This window comes from Neolamprologus brichardi, chromosome 2 (genome assembly GCF_056152115.1).
Source record: "Neolamprologus brichardi isolate AB-2024 chromosome 2, ASM5615211v1, whole genome shotgun sequence".
Classification (NCBI taxonomy): Eukaryota; Metazoa; Chordata; class Actinopteri; order Cichliformes; family Cichlidae; genus Neolamprologus; species Neolamprologus brichardi.
The window spans coordinates 20,419,104-20,437,905 of record NC_142105.1 but is presented as its reverse complement, the minus strand read 5'-3'; the positions used below and the strand labels follow the sequence as shown (position 1 = coordinate 20,437,905).

Below are 18,802 nucleotides of genomic sequence, written 5' to 3'. Positions count from 1 at the left end.
CTTCACCCCAACCATTCACAACAGAGAGCCTCGCGTCTCTGAATCTGTTTCGGCAGGAGAATTCCTGTTAAAAGGGAGATTTTTCCTCCCCACTCTCACCAAATGCTTGCTCATAGGTAGTCATCTGATTGATGGGGTATTATCTCTGTTATTATGCAGCCTTTAGCTCACAACATAAAGCACCTCGAGGTGACTCTTGTTGTAATTTGGGGCCATATAAATAAAACTGAACTGAATATGGATTTGCCAAGAGGTGGTCATTTTAAAAATAGACATATTTTGCATTTATCATCCTCAACAAGTTCCTGTTGTTTTTGTCTCAATTAAGACAAAACAGCTACCTTTCATTTTGTAATATTAGATCAAATATATTTCAACATTTTGTTCTTGGATTTATTTTTAGGTCCGGTAACTAAATTATGATCTGTGAGGACAATAACCCTGCCAACCCAATCATTCATTTGCCTTTTTTTATATATTGGTATGCTTCATTGACATGCTCTTGACAATTTTTTGAGTAATTTCTAACACGTAAAGGTCAAAGCACAAGGCTTCCCGCTGAGAAGAGCGCTGTGGAACCAGAACGGCTCTCCGCACTTCCAGCTGTGAGGTGATAACCTTCTCTCACTTCACCAAATCCCTTCTTTTGGCATCTCATGAAACACAACCCATCTGTGTGTGTCGGCAAGTGAAGCAGTCAAATGCACATGGAGATGAAGGCCATTTCATGTAGTCTTGCTCGAATGTGTGTCACTGTGTCTGTGGCACGGGGTTTAAGTTCGCGTGCGCCACGAAAAAAAAAAAATAGAGAAAGCACTCAACCTCCCCTCGCCCCCCTAAAAACATCCACTGACAATCCCCTCTTTTGCTTTTTAAATCAGGTTTTACAACCATCCTCCACTGCACCGTCCAGCCATCCATCCAATAAAAATCCAGATTTAAGTGATTTCAGTGGATTACAGAAAAGGTATTATGCTGCTATCACTTGCTTGGAACATGCAGCTATACCAGCTTGGCGCTTACTGTTAACATACACGTACCAGTGTTGTTTTAGCCATACTGAGCAAAGGATTTCTCTCTGTTGTTGTCACATCAGCTCAAGTGTAATGCGCGTGCATCTTGGTTTGTCTTCCATTGTAGTTAAATTCAACAGTGTGGAAAGCCTCCAAAGTCACTATTGGGAAGGAAAACATCTGCTAAATGGTCACATCTCACTCTCAGAGCCATAGCTAAACCAGGATTTACCTGGTGTGTGCTCCAAGCGCGCACGTGTGTGTGCCTTTGTGTGTGTCTCCACCCCGTGTAGATGTGCGTTTGGCAGCGCAGAAACCCTGGCTAACCCCCTCTGCGCTTCCCAATGTCCCGTCTCTGAAGAGCTATGACCATTAAGCAGCTGTTCACTTCTAAAGCAACGGAAAAAAATGAGAGAGCTGCGAGAATGCAAATGAGTCTCGGTATGCGCCAAAACTTCTCCAGGGGGACGCACTGTTAGGTCACAGACACACATACAGTACAGTACATGTGCTGCCACGCGCACATACACGCTTACATGCTATGCACTCATATGTAGCTGAGTTAGACTCGCTATTATGTAGTGCAAGGATCCTCTTGAGTATCAAATGATCTTGCTGTAACTACATTTCTCTTAGAATTGGAGTGCAGAGACATTACAGTCCAATACATCCGATTAAACAGACTCCAGGTAGTGACTTCTTCAGGCGTAACTGCCTGTCTCAAGCAATACCTTCCTATTTGCGTTACGGTTTGATATAGTGTGTCTGTTTGGCACGGTAATTGTTCGGTGCGTTCGGTACACATATTAGGATGTGAGTGTTATTACAAAGAAGGAGTCTCTCGCTTTGCACCAAAACAAGGACGCTGTTTCAGGGACTCTTGAAATGCGTTCATAAAGCGCCTCCTTTGTGTAGCTGTCCGTGGTGCTGAAACCAGGCTTAAGGTGATAGGGGGCATGTGTGCCTGTGTTGGTATGTGTCAGCAGCAGCAAACCAACAATTGGGCACCTATGAGTGGTCGACTGAATCGTTGTAAAAATGTTGACAAGTGACTGAAAATGTTGACAAAGACACAAGAAGACTTGTAGGTTTTTTTATGGGGTTTTTTTCTTTCTTTTTTTTTAGGCAGTTGTAACTCAATTGTAGTGAAGTGCTTTACTGGAATGCTTCCCTCTTTTTCCCCGAGATGTGATAGTGTATAGCAGAGTCAGCCTCTGGGTAATGAGAATATATGGTGAAAGGTAGCGTTCGATGTCTTTTCTTTTCTTCTGTGCCCTAGTTTTATTTATACTTTGAAGCAACCTGACACTAGTCATTCTTTGCCCTGTGTATGAAAGAAATTTGTCACTTTTGTATTTTTGTGCATGCATGTTGGCCTTTGTGTGCACCGGTGCATGTGTGTGTATGTGTGTGTGTACTCCTTTTTTTGTTGCTCCCTCAGTAATAAGAGCTTAACCTTATTAATCACATTAGTGTGCCGAGGGTGGCTCTGGCAACACTCACACATGCCTCCACAGACACACTCAGACATGCGCACACAGGCAGCGACATGTCAATCTGTCATTAGTTAATAGCTCATTAGCACAAGGTGATTAATTACTCTGGCAGGGTGTGGGGATGAGAAGGATTGGGGGGGGGGGGGGATGAAGGAGGAAGGAAAAGGACCACGGAGACACTGAGTCTTTATGCCGAGGGAAAAGCGAGTCGGGGAGGGTGGTGTGGTGGTGTAAAAACAGTAACCTCTCTTGCTTCCCGTAGATATCGATTTCTGGAGACTATGCCGCAAGCGCCATTCATGCATGCGTGTGTGCATGTGGGTGTGTGTATACACATGCATGTACGCTCCGCCTTCTCCTGGAGGTGTTTTGCCTGGCTGTGTTCTTTCCCGTCTCGCGGGAATCAGCTGTAAAGGTTAACTAGTCTTTTCTTAAGCTTTCAGCCTCATGACAAATGACCATGTTCAACCCATGGGGCACCTTACAGCAGACCTGCCCTCTCCCCTCCTCTTCACCCACTATCCCCTGGTGTTTCAGTTCATGAGGCGGGTAGTAGTGGGAGAAACGAGAAGGTAGGTGGATGGTAGCAAAGTAAGGAAGAAAGAACAAAAAGTGTCACTGAGGGAAGAAAGAAACTAAGTGTTGAATAGAGAGCACAAAAAGGGGAAAAAAATACTCAATGACCTGCTAGGAATATATAAATTGACAGGTTTCCATTTAGACTGCCTTGTTTGAGCTCTAGAAACCCCATATTAACCTGTGAGTATAATAGTGAGATGAAGAAAAAGAAAGAAGGAATATAAATCTGCATAAAGGCTGCACAGGTTTCGCTTCAGCTCATGCAGTTACATGAGCCTTGCTCACCTTTGCCTGTGTGACCTTTGCATATTCTTTTCTTTAACACATACGTCTGCTTCTCTTTACATCCTCTCCGCACAGCCTTGTGTCCTCTATACTTCAACTACAGGTTGAACGGCCTCTCCAGTGAGCACTTCACACTGAGTGGGGAAATTGTGTGTGTAGCTCTCATACATGTATACACCTGATATATATGGTTATACAGATATGCCAGGTATAATGATGCTGAATGGCATTGATAAATAGCCAGCTTGAGGAAAATGCATTGCTTTGTGTTTGCGCGTGTGTACGAACATGTGTATATGTGCAGGGGTGGGTGTGTGTGTGTGTGTGTGTGTGCATGATGGAGTATTACAAGGTGTTGTCAAAAAAGCAATTTGTTTCTCTCTCAGATGTTTTTTTTTCTTTATCATGACAAATCGACGTGAACCTCATCTAAAAATCCAGCATCTCCTCCTGCACCCCCTCCGATTCTACCCAGGCTGCGCTCTCAACTTTAATATGATGAAGTCATAACCCCCCCCCCCCCCCCCCCATACCCCTCCCTTCTACCCTCTTCCGCCGGCACGCCAATCGCCACCCCTTCCTTTTCCCGCTGTAAATCGACTCTCAGCACCTGCTAGCGTGGGTGCCGAGGGAGAGTACCTGCACGCGTGCGCGCGGCTCTTGGTCTCCGCATACATATGTGCGAGCATGTGTGTACATGCCCCCACATATCAACCGGAGTGTGCGCACACCAGGATGCCGCAGCGGCACATTGTGCACAAGTCACGACGTGACTCGTTGAGGATGATGAATGGCGTGTGAGAATGTTGCATGAAGAAATAGAAAATGGGGCTGACAGTGGTCCCCTGGAGTAGAGCCTTATGGGTCATACCTGCTCATCTCGTCCTCTCTCTTCATTACTACACACACCGGATTCTTTGCCTGCGTAGCAGCTTCATACCTGCTCCTCACCGCATGCAAGACTGTATCTGTTTAATAAGCATCCACTTCTTTTTGAGCGGCATCCTTGTTGTCCGACTTATAGCAAAGTTTACCTTCCACATTGGTTCTCCAGCGTGCAAAAACAGAGGAACGCACAGACTGGCTTACCAATGACTAGCTTATATATCTTTCGTAGTAGCGTTGAAATATCTGATGAGCAGCTTTGAAGATGCATCGCTGCATAATGTCTGATAAGTGTCTTAAATGATGTGCCTGGATGCATACTGAATGTTGATTAATGTGTTTAATCATGTGGGGTTATGCTAATATTGTAAAAACATGATGAGTTGGTTGGCCTCAGCCTTTTTTTTTTTTCTTTTTGTGGTTGACATTTGACTAGATGTGTGCCCTCTGCTGGGCAGTGCGAGGACCTTCACTCACCTGGTAACCTCCCACCTGAGACTTTGGCCGGAGTCCATTTATAGAGATAGAAAGTACAGTTTTGTATTTTCGAAGATTTGTCTGACAAGCTTGATGTGCGAGGTTCTGTTTATCATTGTCTGTCACTGAACAAATAATTTATGATTTTTTATTTTAAAGAAAAATGAAAAGTACCACTTTTTTATTTTATCTTGTGAGGTTTAAAAAGTGTTGTTTCACCGGCTGCCATCGTCCTGCGTTGTTTGACATTGTATCGTTCCTTTTTAGGCACACGGTGTGGATGTGAGCGTGCCCATGTGAGATCTGACATATTACCGGCTTCAGCGCCGCAGTGTCCTCTGCCCTTCCTTCCCCCCGTCCTGCTCCACGTCTCCGCTTTGCTGCCTCGTCTTTTCTCCTTTTAACCTCACCCCTGTTCTCCTACCTTTCCTTTCCTCCTCTCTTTTTCCCTCTCTCCTCTCTCACACCCACTCCCTTGTATTTTCCTCGTAACCGTTCTATCCTTTCCCCTCTCCTCTAATGTGCATGCTTTGTCACATTCCCATGATTCTGTCACTCTTTTTCTCTCTAGCGCTCGTGGGCTCCATTGCGTGTTGCCGCCCTCGTTGCCACCTCCTACTCCTCCTCCTCCTTTCTATCACTACACCATCCCTCTTTCACTGTCTCACCCCAACCCCTTTTCTCTTTCTCCTTCGGCTCATTCGTTAGTTCCCGCCGTCATCCTTCCTCCCCCTCCATCTCGCTGGTGCATCGCTGCTGGGAGAGCGAGGGAGAGAGAGCGAGCGAGAGAGAGAGAGGGCGAGGGAGCTGGTGTGTGTGCGTGTGTGTGTTGAGTCTGCTCTCAGTCTCAGCTGTGGGCAGATGGAGGATGGAGCCACAGCCACATCTCTCCTTGTCTTCTGCGCTGCCTGCCACAGGCTGAAAGGCGCTCTCACTCTCAGTGTTTTCTCATCCATCCATTCCCCTGTGCCCGAGTTGGCCTTGATCTGTGACGGATTGAGCAAAAAAAAGGACTGAGGACTAGAAGCAGGAGGGGAGACAAAAAAGACCTGCAGTCTCCTGGAAAAGCAGGGAGAGCAGTGCAGGGCATTGCGCTCATCATTTTTTTCCCCCCCGGTGTTTTGGTGTTGTGCCGTTCATCTCTGCAGAGCAACAGCTACACGTGCGCAAGTGTGTTGATCCACATAGCGCAAGTGTGTGTGCGAGCACGCGCATGTGTGTGTGTGTGTGTGTGCGTGCGTGTGCTCGTAGCTCTTCGTTCTGCTCTGTGTCTCTTTCTCTCTCTCTCTCTCTGCTCCTGCGCGGTGCTCCAGCACTCAGCTAGCGGATTGTGCTTCACAGAGCTCACTGAAATAGGCAGAGAGAGGAGAAGGGAGGGAAATCAAGAGTGAAGAAGAAGAACAGCGAGGCAGAGGCGACAGACAGCGAGGACTTTGATAAGAGGGAGAAAACAGAGTGCAAAAGATTGAGAATCAAGAAAAGAGGACTCTTAAGGGAACAGAGAGGAGTGGAGCGTGGAGGAGAGGAGATAAGGGTAGAGGGTTAATGAGAAAGAGCGACAAGTACGGAGCGATGCATCACGCAGGCAACACAGGAAGGACCAAGACCCTCTCTCACGAGACAGGTAGGACTCTCGGATACTTCTTTGTCACTACAGCGGTCAGATGGCATGGTGCTGTGTTCTTTGCAGACAGCGGGAACAATAGAGCCACGCTCGAACTTCACTCTACGCAAACCCCTGTAATTCGTCTGCTGTGGATGAACACACACGGATCTTGAATTATTTATGTTTTTTTTCCCAGCCTGCACATGTTTAATTTTAATGACTTGTCGTTATATCACAGGTTTTATATATATACATATGGCGAAGTGCGAGAATGTGCGTGCACGGTGGAGGCAGTGGTGGTGATCAAAGGGCATACATCTGAATAGAACCTGGCTTTGATGTGCCCTTGAAGTTATGATTGGCATCCGTGAATGCCAGCATGCGCCGTTCGGATGCGATTCCGAGTGGGTTTTTTTTATTGATTTGAAGTTGATTGTAAGAGCATCTTTGTGTGTCAGCCACCCCAGCCTTCTGGTGAGCACGTTCCAATTGACAGCGATTGCAGTGATTGACAAGCAGCTGATGGGGAGAAATGGATGGGACAGGTTGTCCCCCCTCTCCACCCCCTCCACGTCGATCTATAATGTATTCGTCTGTGTGTTCTTCAATATTTACAAGGTTATTTCGAGCTATTTGCCTTTCTAATCCGCTGTTGATCAATTGATTGACTATTTAGATGTGGGTTTCATTTATTTAAAAAAAAAATCCAACTGGCTTGATGAGTCTCAACTCCCACGTGTGAACGGACCCGCAGGGGTCATCTTTAGCGTGGCGGTGTTGTTTGACCAAACAGTTTGACCTCCGAGGGAAAGGTTAAGCACGTCTGCGGCACATCTCTACGTCTGTATCCATGTACGTGTTTGTGTTTGTGTGCGAGCCATATAATAGTTGTTTGATTGCTTTGTGGGTGTGTGGGGATTGCTAGCACTCGTCAGGCTAATCAAACAGTTCCCACAGAAAATCACAACGTGGCACACACCCCTCTCAGCAGCTCTGACACATCTGCCTCCTATCTGAACAAACATTATGAATTTACAAGCTAGACAGCCGTAATGTGTGCGCATGTGTGTGCGTGTGGTTTTTTTTTTAAGATAAAGGCAACATTGTCTAAGGAAATACAAGCCTTTGACAAGCTCATACAAACTCCCTGAACCGCCCACACGCATCCACATGCACACAAAGCCACCCACCAAACACACACACACACACACTCATCTGTTACAGGGATCCGGCCCAGTGGTGGATAAATGTGCCTTTCTGATTGCTGCCACAGACAGGACGTGATTGGCATGGCAGACCGGGGAATTAGCCATGGTTTCTATGGTGACTAATTAGGAGGGTCCTGACTGGTGGGTTTATGAAGACAGATGACAGATCGGTGGTTCACTTCCTGCTTTACAGATTGTGTGGTCCCATTGGCTAGCGGGAACCCCCGCTATCTCAGACAGACAAACCCCCCGCAGGCCGCCTCGCACGTGTTCAGCTGTCACTAGATATACAAAAAATTAAAAGTTGTCCTAAACCGCGATGATGACAACGTCCGACTGTGAGCATATTTGCCGTAAGTTGTACTTTGGCTCCGAGCAGACCGACGCGCAGACTGATAGGTGGGGTAGATGTCTAGCGTGGCCTCGTTGCTCAGCCTCTGCTTCACCCACAAAAAACAACACTCGCTCGCCGCTGTAGGCTAGACGTATGCATATTTAGAGGCTAATTCAGAATACACTCTTTTTTTCGTTCTTTTTTTTTAATGTGACAATAAACAAGTCAGAGTCACACGCACACACCGATTATGTAGCTATAGGGCATGTGAGAGAGAAATAGGTGTGATTGGGTCCATCTGTGACACAGAGAGAGAGACAGAGAGAGCTCCATCTGTGGACACCTGCCCTTCCTCCAGGCTACCGTCCCTTTTTCTCTCAACTGCCAACAAGATCTGTGGTCGCACAGGTGCATGTGCGTCTGTGTGTTGTGCTGTGCGTGTTTGTGTGTGAGTTGTTTTGTTTTTTTTCACAAATCAGAGGGAAGATCTGCGTGTTTCATCCGAGGTGTCAGTATCTTATTGTGAGGAATTTCACACAGAGTCTCGCTGATTTCCAGCACATTTGCGAAAACTAAAACTCAAAATGCTGTCACAGGTAAACGTGTGAAAGTAATTGATATTGGTATTGTCCTTAAACACAGTCTGTTTTATAATATGGTCTTGAGTGAAGGCGTTTCTTTTTGTTTAGTTTTTGAAGGTAGGGCTAGCTGGATGCTTGTTAATGGCACACCTGTGCTTTTATTTAAGGTTACAAAGAAAAAGAAAAATAATATTACTTATTCTTCTGCTTTTGCTTTTTTTAAGTCTGTAATCAACACTTCTACTACTCATTGTACCATGAATAATTGATTCCCTTGGACACAAGCAATCCAGCCTACAACACACTTGGACACCTTTAAAAGCAGACACACAAACACTGCCAGGAAAATCTGTGATACCAGGTAGAAGAGAGTGAGCCTTCCCTTCCGTTGCGCTCAGCTATCCATCTTGCCTCTGTCCCTTTCTTTCAGCCAAGCACCAGCTCCACCTAATGGCCTCTACAGGTACTGAGGCACTCACACACACACACACACACACACACACACACACACACACACACGCACAAACACATTCAGACAGGCTGACATGCACACACACATGCTTTGATTAAAATGGCTGGAGCGCGATTCCATGTCACCAAGACGAGCGAGGTAGTTAGGAAGCCGCGGAGATAATGGCCCTGATTTTTTTTTTTCCTTTTTGGGTCGGACGCTATTTATTGGAACACAACCCCTCCACGCAGTCAGCGAGGGGTGGAGGAGGAAGAGGGGGGTACACACACAAAAGGAGAGGTGATTGGAAGAGGCACAGAGTGGGAGAGGAAAAAATAGCAAAGCGATTGAAGAAGACGTGGATGTCAGGGCTAAACAAATAAGCATGTGTGGGAACAGATGGTAATAAAGTTCTCTGTTACAAGACTAGTGGCTCGTACGCACGCTCACACACACGCAGACCCACACAGGCACAGCTTGATTAAGCGGAGTATCGGGTCATGAGTCATTAAGACTTTGCCTCAGTGAAGCTGACTCAAAAGTGAGCAACAACAGTCATCTACAAAGGCCGGTCACTAGCAGTCATCTCCCTTTCTCCCGTCCCTGTCTCTACTCCGTCCATCTGTCTCTGTCTGCTCCCACCACCCATGTTTCCACCTATTTCGGCCTCTTTGCCTTCTCCTGTACTACTCCGCCTTCCCCAAACAAATTCCTCTTCCGCTTCTCTCTGTGTTCCCATTCTGCTTCAGGAAAATGAGTTTCACTCTTGCTTTTCCTCTCCAGTTCTTCCTTAAGCCAGAATGCGCGGATACGTGTGTGTGCGCGCGTGTGTGTGTGTTGGTGTGTGAGGGCGATGCGTCCTCAATCACAGTGAAAGCATTTGTTTCCCTCCACCAGGGGAGATAGATTAAGTATTTCACTCCCTTTTCGTCGCATTGGCTTTTTTTCTCTCTCTCTCTTCCCCCCCCCCCCTTCCTTCCATCACTGCATTTTGTCCTCCCCACTCAAGGTCAGTTGGAAGATTGCTTTTAGCCCCTTGTGTCCTCCCCAACACCCCATGTTTTTATTGTGCACACGGCCATCAGTGCTGGTGTATAACACGTTTGTGCATGTTTGAAATCACAAGATTGAGGCAAGGGGGTGGGGCTTAGGTTGTATTGCTCTGTCTGACCTCTCTCTCATCAAGTGAGCACTTATGTGGCTGTTTTGTTTTTGGTTTTTTTGGTTTGGTTTTTTGGGGGATGTGTGTGTGTGTGTGTGTGTGTGTGTCTTGAAAAGCTGGTAGTCAATCTTACTTTTCGAGTCCATTTTGAAGGAAAAAAAAAAGAAAGCGAAAAGAATCGTTAAGCTTAAACACGCCGATATTAAACCTTTAGGATCCTGGAGTGTTTTTGTTTAATTGAACACACTTTTAAAGTTTTTAAGTAAAATGCTTCAGAAAGGGTTCCTCACAAATTTTATAGATACATTTTCCTATGTTAATATTTAATGCTTTTATTGATTACTGAATGGTATACTGTATGTGTGTCTGCTATAAAGTTTGTGTGTGTGTGTGAGTGGTTTTTTGTATGGACGGTTGGCGGTATTAATTTTCACAGTGGTGATTTGGGTGAGTAAAGGGCTGGCAAGCTAACTGGTGTTCTCAGCATGCTTTTGAGTGCGTTTGTGCGTGTGTGTGTGTGTGTGTGTGTGTGTGTGTGTGTGTGTGTGTGTGTGTGTGTGTGTGTCTGATCAGTGAGCTGGCTGGTTTTACGCTTCACTACCCTGGCTGCTCATCCATGTGTACCATCTGCATGTGGCGCTGCCATGTGTGTCACCTGTACCCCCAACACATCCCACTCCTCTCATATCTCTAAGCATCCCTCCATCCACGCCTGACACTGTCTCAGTGTTTTCTTATCTCTTCTGGCTCTTCTGCTTTCATTTCAAAAGCTAAATTAGAAAAGGAGGAAGAAAACAAAAGCGTGGCATCGCTGTCAATTTAAACCCTTTTTCTTACTTTCTCCTCCATATTAATGCAGAAGAATTCGATTTTTTTAGAGGTATTCATCATTTGTTTTATTCACCTTTTTAACTTTCCCTTAAGCATCCCATCCCTGAATCTGTGCAGCTGTGTAGGATGCAACGTTACGCCATTTGTTAGCCATGCAACACTAACGCTCTGAGTGATCGATCCGTGCCAAAGCTAACTACGAGACAGATGAAAGTGTCACAATTACAGTCAGGCTCAAGTGATAAATTGATCCCCATATTTCTGCTAGAAAGGAGTTTTTGTCCTAGAGATGCCATCGTTCATCTATACAGCCTCATTATACCTTCTGCTGCAGCAGCGACAGCCGTGACTCATTGACTCATCACGCCGTTGTTTGTAAACTCGAAACCCGACTAACCATTCTCCTTTTCATTCCTCATCTTATCTAATGTTTCGCATTTCTCTGCTATCTACACCCCTCTGCTGCTTCTCCTGCTGCTGCTGCTCCTACCTCCCGTCCACGTATCCCTTCTCAGCACCTCCCTTCATCTTTAATATCCTTCTCCCCAAAGCACTGACTCCAGCTTCCTGAACTCTTCACCTCTTCTTTTGTTCTCCCTCCTGCATCTCTTCCTCTTTTCTCGTGAACACTCTCCTCAGGTTCTGTGTTATTACCATAAAAAGAAGAAGAAGAAGAAAAAAAGGAGGAGTGACTACCTTTCCTCCAGCCCCAGACTGTGAGTCACGCCGCGCCGCCAGCTACTGGCTGCTTCCCTGGCTGTCAAGTCGGGACAGATGTGAAGCTGATTTTAAGGGATTGGGTGAGGACAACAGCTCATGCATTAGTGCGTTACACCCGGCAGTTTCAAAGAGCCCTGCTTCTGCCGGGGAAAGTCAGGTATTTTGGCTGCGCAAAAAGAATAGGTCAAATATAGGATTGTATTACAAGCGCAGAAAGGGAGGTGTTTCTGTGCTCGCGTCTAGCGGAGGAGCTGTCCTCATTGCTGTAGTTTTGTGTAGGGCATAGCTTGAGGTGCTTCTTTTCCCAGTTGCCAGAAGGTACCGTGTTTGGATACTTGAGTAGCTTAATGCATAAATGGCACTGATGGAGAGTGCAAAATGAGGTTTCCCTTTAGTGCTATATTCTTCCCCTCACTGTAGTGCTGTCACATTCATTTTTAAGAAAGAGATTATCGATTATGTGTGTGCCTTAAATCACTTTAAAAAAGGGAGGGGGAGACTTTAAGCTCGTCTCCACGCAAAGAGTAATGAATTACAGACCAAGTTTTATTACTTCGGAATTACTTTGACGAACAGAACGAAATGGCTCATCCGAAAGACGTACATTAGCCGTCCATCAATTTTGTGAGGTTGGGGGCGGGGGGGTGATACACATTCGGCTAAAATGTTTTTTCACTTCTCCCTCAATTAACTCGACATAATGTTCTCACTTCCGCCAGGAGATGATTAAACAGAAAAACATCATCACAGCTTCCATTTTCTCTCTGTTGCGGTTTTCTTTATTTATTTATTAATTTTTATTTCTCTCTCTGCGCTCAGTCACAGTGCAGGCATATTTACAGCTCAGGAGGGATTTACTCACTAGATTCAGCTCACTTTGAACTGCAGACTCCGACTTTGAAAAGACTTGTAAATGTCACTGTTGCGCTGCACAAATAAGACATTATGTGGCTTCGTAGCTCAATGCATAATCTATAGTTGCATAACAGTTTTTTTTCCATTCTTTTCATTACCAGCGTTAACGCCGCTCTCATCCTAATTCAGCAGAAAGTAGCTCCAACTGCAAAACAGAAGACGCGTGCTGAGGAGACGGTGCGCTGTGACCTTGCCTTAGGGATGATGACAAAGTGAAAAGGAGTCTGTGCATGTGTGTTAGCGCGTGTTTGTGTGTGCGTGTTACTAATGACCAGCGCTTAAGGGGGAGATGAGGGGGAGATGGGCCGTGCAGGAGGGCAAAGGGGGCACCGAAATGATTCCATCGATCATTCTCGATCACCTAAACAATGTGACCCAGCACATTCATCTCGCCGCATGTGTGTCTCTCTCTGTCTACTTCACTCTCGCCGTCTCTCATATTGACACACATTGTGGCTCTCACCTTTTGTCTGTCTAACCTTTTTCTCTGTGTGTATACACACGTGTGCTTTTCAGACTGATGCTTCAGTGATGGCACTGGCCAAATGCCAGCTATTCCACACAGTTCCATTAGCATTGCGAAGGCTGGCCGTAGATTGCTATTGATTGCCTATGGCCTCTATTCACTGGCTATTCAGCGAGAAGCACACACACACACACAGACACACACGTGTGCGCGCTGAGAGGCTCGTGCACAAGAAAAAGTCTGAAGAATGTGAAAGCAGATGCAGACTTGAGTGTTTGAGGAGTTTGGATTTGTTGGGTTTTTTTGGTTTGGGCTTGTGATTTATTCATTTAACTCTGAAAGCGAAATGGATGAAACAAGTTAAATATTTTATTAATGTCATTTCAAAAATATTCTCGTGTTATTCTAAGTATCGGCTGTTATTTTAGAGAAATAGAAGAGAAAAATATCTTGGTGGTTTGACTTGCTGTTAAACAGGCCTGTGTGCAATGCGTGTGGTTGTTGGCTTTGACAGGGACTTGAGGACACCGAGCCTGTCGATGGCTGAGCTTTGGATTTTAAAACAAATCAATGCCAAGTGGCTGGACCCCGCAGCCACTTCTTAATGAGAACCCCTCGTCAGAGATGTTCGCACTCCCCGCGTCCCCACTTCTTTCTGTTCTCTTTTTCGCCCGCTGCTCTGCCTCCATCGCTCCACGCCGCTCCCACTTTCCGTTGCTCTCAATTATCACACCTTTTTTGCGTCTCACCCGCTAGAGAAGATCATCATATGCGCACACACGTACTCCCAAAGCTCAGTGTTTGCACACCTCTGTTTTCTTTTCCTTATATTTACACTCGTATATCTTCTTAGATAAGCTCAGTGTCAGCAGACCCTTCACTAACAGCGGCTCAGTCTTATAGTCATAAAGGACTGCGCCTCTACATCCAATCACAGTGAATGTTTTCTATAAGTTTCAGGATATTGTAGAAAACCTGTCACTTGATAATGCACATACTACTGCTATTACTTACTACTTCCAGAAGAGGAAAAAAAATCTGCAGTACCTGCAGGTGTGTAAATCCTCCAAAAGCCGAATCTATTGTTTACCGTGTGTGTGTGTGTGTGTGTGTGTGTATGTGTGTGTGTGTGTGTGTGAGAACACGTTGAGGGGATTAGGGATGTAATGCAGGATTATCCAGCAGGTAGACTTCCCACTTCTTCTGCTGAGGAGGAGATGGAGAGTCGGCGAGGATAGGGAGGAAGAGACGGATGGACAGAGAGGAGTGAGCAAAAAGAGCAAAGGAGTCGAGGGAGGAAGGGAAGTGTAGCGAAGCGCAGTTTGCAAACTTTATACAGAGAAGTAGTTTGGAGGAGTTTCACATGCATGAAATTAAAAATAAAGATTTACATAACAGATATTGGGAAGGGTGTTTAGAAATCGTGTTTCAGGGTGATTTGCTTAATAAGAATGACAAAAATATACACACATTCACAGCAATGTGCACTCCAGACCTTTAGCAATTTGTTCTGCAAGCACGCAGCAGCTCCGTGATGATCCACTTATCTCTGTTCTTACTCTAAGAAGCGGCAGATGATCTAAGAGCCCTGTTCGTTTTACATTGTGCAAACAAGTCAGCTATGCTTCTCAGGGCTAAGTCTTTTAATGATTTATAGACAAGACGTAAGTTTGTTTCTTTTAATACTGTGACACACCGGGAGCCCGCGCAGCGCCTGAAGAGCTGCTGCAGCAGCGTGCGAGAGGAGAAACGAGGAGGCGGGGGAACAGGGGAGCGCTTTCCAGGTGAGTTTTCGGAAACCAGCAACGGGAGCGAAGCATTGCTCCATCATGTGTATTTGTATATTAGTGTCAGCAAATTTCCCTTTGCTCTTTTTGTCAGGGCTCTTAACATTGTTAACTGCGCATCACTGTTGGAACATAACCACACACATATAATGAGACTTGAGTCATTGCCATTGCTCTGTTCAGAGTGTTTTGTTTTGTTTTTTCAATTTTATTTAGAGCAGCATAGTGCTTCAAGGTCCCCGCTACCTTTGCTCATCAACAATTGCCAAGTATTAAATAAAACGTGAGCTGCGTGAGCAATGTGAGCAATTCCTCCGCCTCCCACCCCCAGAGTATAAAGTCCACATGGGGCGATAGAGGCAATTTCACACACACACACATATGCGTGCGCACAAACATACTTAGAGCATCCGTGGCTCTGGATCTGTAGCTTTTTGTAATTGTTTTGGACTAATCCGAGTTTTAATATGTCTCACACAGCGGGGAGGCCTTCACGCCTAATAGACGCCACGGATTTGTTAAATCACGTCTGTCTGCGAATGTGTGTTTTGGAGCAAGAGAGAGAGCGAGAAAGTGAGGGTGTGTTTGATTATATACGAGCTCCACTTTGATGACAGTTTGTTTTGGAACGTGCCCGTGTGTATTTTAATGAATTTAAAATAACTATAGGAGTATATGAAAGCGAAATGACACACGGAGGCACAGAGAGCATCTGTGTGTATAGACACAATACTCACACAAAGATGGGGGATACACACACACACATACACACATCCAGCAAGTGAACCCTTGGCAGTACTTCTCCAGTCTGTTTGAAGTAGCGTCTCACGGGAGGCAATAGGACTGTGGCAGTGTTTCACCCACTCAAACACACACTGGCTCCCAGGGAAAGAGGGATTGCAGAGAGAAAAGGCAGACAGAGGAGACAGTAGGAGGAGTGTTTCTGCTCAAACACACTCCAGCTCGTCTCATCCCTTTCTCCAGGTCTGTCGGAGCTCTGAGAACAGGTTGAGGTTGTTTACAGCCACACTTCCCTTTCCCCTCGGTGCCCATACGCTCATATCTCGCTCGATCATCCTCACGCCGACTGGGTGAGATTGAAACAGCGCACTGGGGGATGCGGCAAGGATATTACCCAGGCTGCATCAGCATCAGACGGGGAGACTTGCCGTTTCATTTCGTGGCAGCCTCAATTAGAATAGCCGGACGGAAGGAGATGACTTCGTCCACCGGAGCTGAACTCAGACACCAAAAAGCTTCCTGATAAAAGCCTCCCCTCAAGAATATTTTAAAACTCGGTTAGGGCTCTCTGACTGAGAAGCACTGCTCTCTGTGTCTGCTGTAAGCTGCGTGACCTGATCAAGGCCACACAAATTTAAAGCACCACTTGCCAATTTTCAGAGCCCATAACCTCATCTTTGAGAACAAACAAGCAATACAAGCAAATATGGCACGGAAGAAATAAAGTAGGGGAGTCAAAACATGCCGCGTGAGTGATGGCTGAGTGAAACATATCAAAGGTTTTTCTCTTTTCCTTTTTTCCCCTTTCTTTCCAAGAATGACTTAAAAAGCAGCTCATTTGAATGTTTTTGTTTCCCAGCATCAGCCAGCAGGCAGCCCACGAATACTGCTTGTTTTCTTAAGACAATGGGTACATATGCATAAAAAAACAAACCCAAAAATTACAATCGCACAAAGCAATCCCGTTTAAAGACAGCGCTGCACTGCTGCCAATCTGCAGAGCTGTTATTTTGTGCCTTGTTCTGCTGTTGTTGGCTCGTGCGTCTTTCATACAGTCCACTCTGAACCTTGTCATTTTCCAGTGCATCCCATATATGAGAGCAGGTAGAGCATGAGGATAAGGTGCTGCATCCAGCTGTGGCTCTTATTCATTTCTCCAGATCTCTTCCTCCCTCCCACCTACCCAGCCCACCCCACGGTGTCCCCTGGCACAGCAACAAAAGCAGCTAATGGAGAAGGAATGTACCTACACACAGTCACAGATGGAGAGATACAGAGAGAGAGAGGGAGAGAGGGCGAGGGACAAAGAGGCACACAGGCAAAAAGAGAGAGGGAGAGAGAAACAGAAGGATAGAAGCAGGAGGAGGAGGCACAGTGTTGTATGGTCCGCAGCGGAAAAAGAGAAGTAAAAAGCTCTTAGTCATGTTGCCAAAGTAACACCCTTGTTCCATGTGTTTCCACAGCTTCTACGCCAAGTTGTGAAGTAGTAGAGAGTGCACGCTACTTTTTTTCTTTTTAGTTGTTTCTTAGAATGCATGCACACGTGCACGTGCGTATTTGTGGGTTTGTAACACTAACTAACTAACGTAGGACTCGCTTAGTTAAAAAGTGAGGCGAGATAGCGAGAGTATGCGCATCTTTTTGAAAGTTCAGCGATGATTCATTGGATAACATCTCACACTTGCAATTAAGGCTCGACTGGCAAAAAGGAAATAATGTAATACTAATAATAATTTGAAGGGCATCCGTCCTTGCAGTTTCCAGATATTCCGTTTTATTTATTTATTTATTTATTTTTCTTCTTCTTTTTTTTTTTAGCTTAATCTTGCCGACAAACAGACAAATATTTATCCCTCTGCCTCGCTTCTTTGCTTGGCGGGGGATAAATTGTGTGCGCGCTTCTATACAAATATCTACATTCTTAGATACATACAAACACAAATGCTGTCAGCGAGAAACAAGGAACGGCTGACTGAGAGTGTCATAAGAAAAACACCACGCTTAACCAGCTAATGCCTAAACTTTTCCTACGCCTGTCGCTCACTTAAGCTTTTCTGCAGCCTCCTGTAATTTTTTTAATTCTCAAAAGTTTTCTCTGGCATTTCCATCATATAGCCATTCATACGTTACAAGTCCCAGAATAAATATATATAATAATATATTGCACTAAAACTGCACCATACAAGCACACTTTTGTCTCCTTTTCCTGACATTTCCTTTCCTTCCTCTCTTCCATCCTCGATTCTTTTCCCCTCCCTCTCCTGCCCTTCACCTTCTCTCCTCCTCTCCTTCATCCTCTCACTCATCCTCCAGTTCTCGAGGCTATTTTTTTTTCTTATCTCCACTTAGCTTTTAGTGCTCTTCTGTGCCCCACTCCAGGGGAATCCACCTCTTTCCAGACTTGCCCTTATTTTAGCAACACAGGCTGGTCCTCAGAGAGCACTGTCAGACCTCATACGCTATGCCGTCTGCCCCTCTGTGCATGCACGTGTGTGTGTGTGTGTGTGTGTGTGTGTGCGCGCACACTCTCACGTGTGAACATGTGTGTCTATCTGTGCTTGCATAAACGTGCAGACTTTCTGACGTTTCAAGACTGACGGGACAAGCTGTGTCCTCAAGAAAACACGGCCATGTGATGTTTCTGTATTTCTTTCTTTCTTCCGCCTCTTTCTTTCTTTGGTTCAGTGTGCTGCAGTCAGAGCTACAGGTGAATTATTAATGAGAGAGGGAATTGTCGTTCTGCTTCAGATCGCCCACTGCTTCTTACAAGAAAAGTCTCGGAAGGAAGGCAAGCATGAAATACCAAACATTCGTGGCCTTCTGTGAAATTCAAGAGCCATAAAGGAATTGGAGATTTTCTTTTTTTTTTTCTTTCTTTTTTGGGGAGTTTGCATACTTCTCTCAATAAATGAGCACACGTTGGTGTCAACATCAGATTCTAACCAGAAAGAAAGAGAAAACGGATCTAATCAGTTATTGTCCTTTCATTCGTTATTTACTTTATTTGGGATCTTTAGATCACCAAGTAGAGTTGCATTCCTCTAGTTTTTGCAGTGGTGCAATGAACACAGGTAGAAGAGATGAAACGTTTTAGAAGCATCACCGGGGGCCAAACGCTTTATTATGTCAGATTTACAAATTCCCCACACCCAAGTTGGAGGGAAAAGTGACCTACATAACTACAGACCACGGAAAAAAAAAAACACTAGTGGCCCAATTCTCCTCTCCACCACTCCACTCCCTCATTCTCTATCTCTGTTGCTGC

The 18,802-nt window shown here is 45.4% G+C and overlaps 1 protein-coding gene across 2 annotated transcripts in view; it reads left to right on the top strand.

Annotated features, from left to right (window-relative positions):
• Nucleotides 1–5,597: 5,597 nt before the first annotated feature.
• tenm2a (teneurin transmembrane protein 2a) overlaps nucleotides 5,598–18,802 on the top strand; it is a 108,492-nt gene continuing 95,287 nt past the window's right edge. For both annotated transcript variants that reach the window (XM_006781739.3, XM_006781735.3), the window contains exon 1: nucleotides 5,598–6,359. In XM_006781739.3, coding sequence (XP_006781802.1) covers nucleotides 6,281–6,359 — 79 coding nt within the window. In that variant the 5' untranslated portion in view covers nucleotides 5,598–6,280. The remainder of the gene's footprint in view (nucleotides 6,360–18,802) is intronic.